This window comes from Pseudochaenichthys georgianus, chromosome 11 (assembly GCF_902827115.2).
Source record: "Pseudochaenichthys georgianus chromosome 11, fPseGeo1.2, whole genome shotgun sequence".
NCBI classification, from domain to species: Eukaryota; Metazoa; Chordata; class Actinopteri; order Perciformes; family Channichthyidae; genus Pseudochaenichthys; species Pseudochaenichthys georgianus.
In genome coordinates this window covers 11,119,491-11,129,055 of record NC_047513.1, presented here as the reverse complement: position 1 = coordinate 11,129,055, position 9,565 = coordinate 11,119,491, and the positions used below count along the sequence as shown (strand labels likewise).

Here is a 9,565-nt window from a genome sequence, read left to right as displayed (position 1 = left end):
GTGTTGGATCAGCGGCTGTCCAGACCTTTCAGAGCCACTGACACGCCGGCAGCACAATGATGATGTCACTGACTCTACTGCTGGCCACCCTGGGGCTCCTTGTTCAGGGTGAGACTCTCTTCTGAACACTTTGCTTCAGCTTTCTTATTAAACATTTTACAAGTTATATCTTAACTTGCCCAAGGGATTGGTTTTGAACGTTCAACACTATAATAATCAAAAGACAAAATATGAATGTCACTTTATAACTGTAAAATTATCAAATAAAGTCAACATTTCTCAGTCTTTACTGAGTTGAGGTTTCTTAAACGTTATCAAACACGTTTAATTGGTGATATACACAGTGATAGGTTGAGGCCTACAGTAACAGGTTTATAATAAATACAATTGTATTTACTTTAAAATATTTTCATACAATCATACGTATTGGGATTCATGTGGATTAATACGTGTGAGCAACAATAAGTTTCAATTCACGTTTATACTTCAATTCCAACCTAATAAATAATATATTTTTCACTGTTGTCCAGGTTCATAAATCATAAAACAACATAATAAAAACCACTATTCATTAACTTGGTGAGGTTTCCCTCAGACGTCATGGAGTAGTGGTTAGGAAAAGACGATAGGAGTTTGTTTTAGTATAATATTAGTTTCAATTCAAGTACCGAAAAATCTATGTTTAAATTCTGCTAAAAGACAGAGACTGTAGTACTGTATGTAATGTTTCATCTAGATAGGTAAAATATCAATTTAGATTCATGTTATTTAACTTTATGCAGATGATTTACTGCTTTTTATTTATAACCCTGGAAATATTTTTGATTTAGATTTTGAGAATATATTCAAGGTAAAGTTGAACAACACATGAACATCACACATGGATTTACTCTAACATTAGTGATGAGAGAGAACTTTGCGGTTTACCATTAAAATGTTCATGCTATGGTTATTGGTACCAATCTTGATTAACAAAAATAAAACTAGGATGAATCTTTTGTGAATTAAAGTGAATGAGGTTCCTTTTATATAATATTTTAGAGAAAGGGAATCAGAAGATATACCACTTTTAAAATACACACATTTATCTTTATTATTTAAAATGTTGAAACCATCGACAAAGCAAAAACAGGTAGATGTTGAAACATGTCCTGAGAGCCAGAGAGCAGACTGAGAGCAGTGAGAGAGAGGAAGCAGAGTCCCAGTGAGTCAGCTCAGGACTGGGAACACTGGTCTCTCCTCAGTGTCTCTGAGAGCGGAGTCTGGGAGCCCTGGGTGGCCTCACAGGTCACAGAGCGCGCCTTCCTCCACTGGTCTGCAGGGAGCCTCAGGGTGCTGCTCCAGCTGTAGTGGACGTCCTTCTCCAGCACCCCGGGGCTCCTGCTCTCCTCCCAGCTGCTGCTGCTGCTGCTGCTGCCGTCCACCTTCCAGGCCAGACTCCAGTCTGAGGGGAAGCCCTTGTTGGCCAGGCACATGAGCGTGGCCTTCCCCTGCTGCAGCTCTTCTGTGGAGGGGGGCAGCACCGTCAGGATGGGACGGACATCACCTAGGAGACACCAATCAGATTAGAGGACAGGGAGCACACAGCTGTCAATCAACCAGCAGACACTGGGACACCTTTACTGTGAGAGCGTTTCTCCTTTAAGGAGTTTCTGTCAGATGTTAATAATAATAATAATTCCTTGCATTTATTATAGTGCTTTTTTTTTCCAGTGCTCAAAGCGCTTTACAGATACACATTACACATATACATATTTTTTTTTATATACATGCAATGGTCATGTACTGTGGACAATACCCACAGGAGCAAGTTCAGGCGAAGTGTCTTGCCCAAGGACACACCGGCTTTACAGACACAGCAGCGGATGTTGGTTCTGCTCCATCAGTCTCTCACTCACACATTGTTTCACTTCCCTTTAAGAAGCCTCTCATGCAAATCAGCACAGAGACACTTCACACAGAATCACCTGAAATATGTCAGACTACACTGGAAATAAAGGACAACATTAGGACACATTGTAAGTAGTTGTTGTTCAAATCATCCAAAACCTGAACTCTACAAACCATTATTCAATTATTTAGTGGATAAATGAACAAATACAGGAAATGGAGCAATCAATTGTGCTCAATGTGAATCTCAATCACAGTTTTACAGACTTTAAAATAATGTCTGAAATAATTCAACATGTTTTTTTATATCCATCGTTATCTTTACTCTGTTCAACTGTTTATAAAAAACTGTATTCGTAATTTATTTGAGAACTGAAGGGAGAACCGAGATGGACAAATAAGAATAAGTTAAGGAAAAATCAGCAGTTTCATCTTTTCACATTCCAAGCTGTTTAAATGACATTATGTTTGGAATGTGTAAAGACATTTCAAGAAAAGCTTCTCCGACTTAAGCTCAATGATGAAGAGAAATACTAAAGTGAATACTAATATACTTAAAAGTTACAATTAAAATAATATAAATCTATCTCTGAAACACTCTAACACAGAATTAAAACGTCTCTTAACAACATCATATTTAGTTTTTGTGCAGAAACTTACTTCCAACATCCAGTCTGGTTCCTCCTCCAAAAGTCAACCACTGTGATACAAAGTCATTGAGCCGCCGTACAAAAACCTCTCGCTGTAACACGGCTCTCTGACTTTGACACACTGAACTAAACCTACCAGCCCTCAAGATGCTACTTCACCATTAAAGGAGGAAATAATGATGTATTTTCTGTTCAATGTTTAACTCTCATGAAAACATTTAAACGTCTTTTGCTGGAGTAAAGTTAGCCTCTCAGTGCAAAATATATCTGAGAAGAATTTATACAATGACATGGAGAGGCAATTATTTCTCTTTGCTAAATAAAAAGTACAACAAAAGAGACATTTCTCTTATAAATTAACATTTGACTTACTTCCAACATCCAGTCTGGTTCCTCCACCGAACGTGTACCACAGTGATACAAAGTCATTGAGCCACCATACAAAAACCTCTCACTGTAGAGACACGGCTCTCTGACTTTGACACAAACAAACTCACCAAACACATCCACAGTTTACCCAGTTTATATAATAACTGCTTACATTTTTTAAAACAAATTCACAAGATATGGAAAAGTATTGAATCTTTTTTTGTGAGCTGTTATACATTTAAAAAGCAAAATACAAATATTTAATTAAGTGCATATAATCACGTTATTTCTTAAGGCCCTGACACACCAACCCGATTTTGGGAGTCAGAGGCCGTCAGATATGGGCTCAGAACAGTCTCATAATACACACATGCGCACAGAAGGATTCACACTTGTATTTCATGATCCGCAAAAGGATTCAAACTTGTATTTCCGGATCCACACTTGTGTTTTTCAATGCACACACAAATGTATTCCGTTTCATATTCATGTAAATAAAATCCAAATACAGAAAAAAGTTTTACATGTGTATTTTTGATCCTCACATATTTGTTTTCCGTTTAAATCCTCTGAACCTGCAAACACAAACAGCTTTCTGTGCACGGATCGCTGTGCATTCGTGTGTGGGTTTTTTGAGACTCCCCTGACGGTCAGCCGATTCGTACTTGTAATTATTTCTATCTATAGCCAATCAGATGTCTCCTCAATTCTAAGCCAATCACATGAGCGCGCCCCCACGAGGGTAGATTTATTGCGTTCATGACGTAGTGCTTCATGTACGCATTTTGCGCAGTCCGGAGCTCACAGGTCCATGGAGCCTAATCTCAGGACACCTCCACTCTCAGTACAGCGCCACTTTCCGAACAGAAAATGCACGAAAATACAAGCCTTTATATTATTAAGGCACCGCGCCACTTCCCGAACCATTGATGAATGCTTGTGTACACAAAAACATCAGGCAAAACCGTTTTAAATGTGTGTTTCCTGTATGGCGAATACAGCTGCTTTATTTATGTCTGTATGAAGTTGTTGTGAGTGTGGAGGGAGCAGCTACAGGTTAGGTTAGCCTAATCGATCAGTGCACTACGAAGCCAGTGATAGTGAATCCTTCTGTGTGCATGTGTGTATTATGAGACTGTTCTGAGCCCATAGACATAGGGAGATTCTTGGACTGTTAACGGGGGGAGCCCCGCTGATCATTATCGGCCGATATTCACTCTTAATAGTTTGATCGGTGCTCTCTATAGAGGCCGATCAGGAGAGCTGGATCTGATCGATATGGACATAAACGCGAGTGAAGTATAACCGGACGCGAGAGAGAGATCAGATCAGCTGCTGAGTCTGATGGAGACACGCTGCTCTGCATGAGCCTGATGCTCCTCCCTCTGTTTAGCGAGCTGACCGGATTGCGCAAAATGCGTATATGAAGTAATCTTACCCTCGTGGGGGCGCGCTCGTGTGATTGGTTTAGAATGAAGGAGACATCTGATTGGCTATAGATAGAAAACATTACAAGTACGAATCGGCTGACCGTCAGGGGAGTCTCAAAAAACCCACACACGAATGCAAAGCGATCCGTGCACAGAACGCTGTTTGTGTTTGCAGGTGCAGCGGTTTTAAACGGAAAATAAATATGCGAGGATCAAAAATACACATGTAAAACTTTTTTATGTATTTGGATTTTATTTACATGTATATGAAACGGAACACATTTGTGTGTGCATTGAAAAACACAAGTGTGGATCCGGAAATACAAGTTTGAAACCTTTTGCAGATCATGACATACAAGTGTGAATCCTTCTGTGTGCATGTGTGTATTATGAGACTGTTCTGAGCCCATAGTCAGAGGCTGTCGGGCATTTGCGGCGCCTTAGTCAGGTTGGTGTGTCCCGCACCGTCGACCGTGACACGCCTTATTTGGACTGCCAGACCCGATGCATGGCCGATTCAACATGTTGAATCGGCCATGCATCGGGTCTGGCAGTCGGACCAAATAATCACTCTGATTGGCTGTTCAGCTAGCAAATCAGTGCATGAGAAGCGAAGCGGAAGTGAGGGATGTAAACAAACGATTTAAGAAGGCACACACAGACTGCTATTCATTTTCATCTCATCATGGCGATCTGGAATGATGCAAACGAAGACCTGCTCATCACCTTGATCCAGGAGAGGCCAGCTCTGTATGATATTACGGAGAAAAGATACTCTTCTTCTTCTCTGTCTTCCGGTTGTTGCCTCTTTTGAATGACGAATACACACTACCGCCGCCTGCTGGTAAGGAGAGTTATTGCCACTCACGCACTGAAGTCGGTGCGGTGTGTTCCCGTGCGACACATGGCCAAAACGCAGGAGAACACGGCCAGGCAACAGCCGACTTCAGCGTCGGCTAGTCCTCTGGTGACTGCTTGGTGTGTCAGGGCCTTTAAGAAAAACTCTCTAATCAATCGGGCAAAATGTAAATCATTGTCATTTTATAAAGCTTTATTTTAGATTGTTGTGGAGGAAGAGAGTTTGATTTGTGTGAGAGTGAATTATATGAAATTGAAAAAGAACAAGTGAGCCCGCCCTGAAAGTGCCCTTGAGCAGGGCACCGAACCCCCATATGCTCCCTGGCACATGTTCCTGTGCACCTATGTACTTGTAATGTGTGTGTGTGTGTGTGTGTGTGTGTGTGTGTGTGTGTGTGTGTGTGTGTGTGTGTGTGTGTGTGTGTGTGTGTGTGTGTGTGTGTGTGTGTGTGTGTGTGTGTGTGTGTGTGTGTGTGTGTGTGTGTGTGTGTGTGTGTGTGTGTGTGTGTGTGGGAGGGGAGGTCCATCTTCTTTCTCTTCTTCCTCGTGATCAGTAATCCAGGTCCCTGCTGGAGTCAGTCAGAGCATTTCCATAGAGAGACACTTTGCATCAGCAGCACCATGCTCCAGTGCTCTGGGACACTTTATAGTCCTGAGAGTTGAGCACTGGATGACTGACAGCTGTCCTTCATGACAACAGAAGCCACAGGAATCCTCCTCATCAAGAACATGACTTTGATCTGCGTCCTCATCTGGACTCTCCTCTGCTGCTGCTTCACAGGTAAAGTCCAGAGAATCAAACTCCTCTCCTCTGTGAACATCCGTCCCTCTGGAATGAAGCGGACAAAACCATGACTCTGCTTTATGTCTTTGTCTCTGTGTCCTCAGAGTCCAGAGGCCAGTTCACAGTGACTCAGTCTGGAGCAGTGAGCTCTGCTCCGGGATGCTCCGTCTCCATCACATGTAGGACCAGTCAGGCGGTTTATAATGGGGACTTTTTTTAGCCTGGTACCAACAGAGAGATGGAGGAACTCCTAAACTGCTCATTTACCGTGCTAGCACTCGAGAATCAGGGTTTCAGACCGTTTTACAGGCAGTGGATCAAACTCTGACTTCACTCTGACCATCAGTGGAGTCCAGACTGATGATGCAGCAGTTTACTCCTGTCAGAGTGCACATTACCCCAACAGTCAGTGGGTGTTCACACAGTGAAAAAGCATCGTACAAAAACCTCCCTCAGTCAGACTGAACAGGAACTGAACTGACTGCTGCAGCTGGAAGCTACTGCAGGGACTGATACACTTCACTGAGGACACACACACACACACACACACACACACACACACACACACACACACACACACACACACACACACACACACACACACACACCAGTATTACAAAAAACACAAATACAAATTCAAATAGTGCAAGCTCAGGTGTTTAATAGTCTTACAGGCTGTGTGATGAAGCTGTCTCTGAGTCTGGTGGTTTTGTTTGGTATACAATAGTGCAATAGAATGTTTTTAGATGTTCTAGTAAATACAAATAAAACAGAAATAGTTCATGAATAGTCTATATACAATTGGAATATGATATATTAGATAAATAATTTTCAAGATGCAAACAGATGAATGTTTATGGATGTACTTTAAAGGGTTCAGGTGTTTAATAGTCTTATGGCCTGTGGGATGAAACTGTCTCTGAGTCAGGTGGTTTTGGACCTGATGTTGCGGTACCGCCTGCCAGACGGCAGCAGACAGAACATTTTGTGGATGGGGGTCTTTTATCATTCTGAGGGCTTTCCTCCTGAGCCGCTGGGAGTAGAGGTCCTCCATGGATGGCAGCTCCGTCCTGGTGATGTTCTGTGCCGTTTTCACCACCCTCTGTAGAGTCTTACGATTGAGGGCGGAGCAGCTGCCGTACCAGGCCGTGATGCCAGTCAGGATCCTCTCTGTGGTGCACCTGCAAGGTCAGGATTCTCTCTATGGTGCACCTGTAAGGTCAGGATCCTCTCTATGGTGCACCTGCAAGGTCAGGATCCTCTCTATGGTGCACCTGCAAGGTCAGGATCCTCTCTATGGTGCACCTGTAGAAGGTCAGGATGCTCTCTATGGTGCACCTGTAGAAGGTCAGAATCCTCTCTATGGTGCACCTGTAGAAGGGCAGGATGCTCTCTATGGTGCACCTGCAAGGTCAGGATCCTCTCTATGGTGCACCTGTAGAAGGTCAGGATGCTCTCTATGGTGCACCTGTAGAAGGTCAGAATCCTCTCTATGGTGCACCTGTAGAAGGGCAGGATGCTCTCTATGGTGCACCTGTAGAAGGTCAGAATCCTCTCTATGGTGCACCTGTAGAAGGGCAGGATGCTCTCTATGGTGCACCTGTAGAAGGTCAGGATGCTCTCTACTGTATGGTGCATCTGTAGAAGTTGCAGAGTATCCTGGAGTCCATAGCCTCATCCCAATACCCCTCCTCGACTCCTCTCTTCCCCTCCTCCAGGACTTGACCCGGAAATCGATCAAGACACGCCATTTTGAAGGAGTCAGGGAGGGGTGAGGGAGGAGACGAAAGGGAGGATACACGCGAGCAGACTACGCGGAAGTGTTTTCACTACTCGCGTATAAAATCCCCGCCCCCACCTTCACAGCTGGTCCATTTCAACAGAGGAAAACCGACAACTGGAAGATGAGTGGAAAAGCGTCACATAAATGTATAAGTGCTCACAGCTCCGTGGGAATTATTATGTGCAATTCATTTCTAAAAGGCTTTCACATTATTATAATTATATTTTTATTTAAATGTAGGCTACATTTTACACCAAAACGGAACACAAAAGCAGGACCAACCATCATACATTGAATTCCTTGACAAGAGAAAGATTCATTCATTTAAATAAATATTTAACAACAAATGGGCCGGTTCTAAGGGGTTCTTCAGTTAAGCCCGATGAGAGGGGATACAGCTGTGCGCATGTCATCATTAACAGACGTCGTTTAAGAGTGACGTTTGAGTGAACGAGGACATCCCAATCAATACCTGAGGACTCCTCTGTTCTCGCGTCACCTCCTCGTGTCTCTTGCTCGCATCTTACGGAGGCGGAGCTAAGATGCAAGGAAGGGACGCGAGTGAGGGAAAGGAGGAGTCGATGAGGGGTATTGGGATGAGGCTAATAATTCCCACAGAGCTGTGAGCACTTATCCATTTATGTGACGCTTTTCCACTCATCTTCCAGTTGTCGGTTTTCCTCTGTTGAAATGGACCAGCTGTGAAGGTGGGGGCGGGGCTTTTGCGAGTAGTGAAAACACTTCCGCGTAGTCTGCTCGCGTGTATCCTCCCTTTTGTCTCCTCCCGCACCCTTCCTCCCTCACCCCTCCTCGACTCCTCCGTGTGCATTTCAGCTATTGGGACGTCCTTCAAAATGGTGTGTCTTGATCGATTTCCGGGTCAAGTCCCGGAGGAGGGGAAGAGAGGAGTCGAGGAGGGGTATTGGAATGAGCCTATTTGTTTCACTTCCCTTTAAGAAGCCTCTCATGCAAATCAGCACAGAGACACTTCACACAGAATCACCTGAAATATGTCAGACTACACTGGAAATAAAGTACAACATTAGGACACATTTTAAGTAGTTGTTGAAATATATCAGACCACCAAAAGACACATGTCAATCAATCAATCAATCAATCAATCAATCAATCAATCAATCAATCAATCAATCAATCAATCAATGTTTATTTATATAGCCCAATATCACAAATGTTACATTTGTCTCAGTGGTCTTCACAGTGTGTACAGAATATCAGTATGACAATACGACACCCTCTGTCCTTAGACCCTCACATCGTACAAGGAAAAACTTCCAAAGAAAACCCAGTTTAAAGGGAAAAATGGGAGAAACCTCAGGGAGAGCAACAGAGGAGGGATCCCTCTCCCAGGACGGACAGACGTGCAATAGATGCCGTGTGTAAATTGAAAAGATAATACATTTGCAACATAGGTAGTCCAGATGTTTGGAAATGCATGTGTGTATAATAGGAAGATGAATCCACGAGGATATCCATCCAGGACCTAACTATGTTATTAAAATCAAAAATTGTAATTAAAGTACTTATTTTATACATGAAAAAATGCATGGAATGAGCTGTCAGCAATCAATTGCTTGATGTGTATTTAAATTACATCCATGTTTAAAACATTTGAGACAGTATATTACACAATTTAGAAATGTTGCATAAGTTCAAAGATTAATTTAAAATTATTTTTGAAATAATAATTAATTGAGTAGTAAAGCAGATCTGAGTGAGCCTTGATGATAAAGAGAAAAAACATGGCTTTACAAATGTCAGTTAGAACAAGATGTATTTTTAT

At 42.7% G+C, this 9,565-nt stretch overlaps 1 gene segment (V, D, J or C); it reads right to left on the bottom strand.

Annotated features, from left to right (window-relative positions):
* Positions 1-1,064: 1,064 nt before the first annotated feature.
* On the bottom strand, positions 1,065-3,004 carry LOC117455493 (Ig kappa-b4 chain C region-like). The segment is given in 2 exon segments: positions 1,065-1,546; positions 2,913-3,004. A coding segment is annotated over 1 exon segment (261 nt).
* Positions 3,005-9,565: the final 6,561 nt, after the last annotated feature.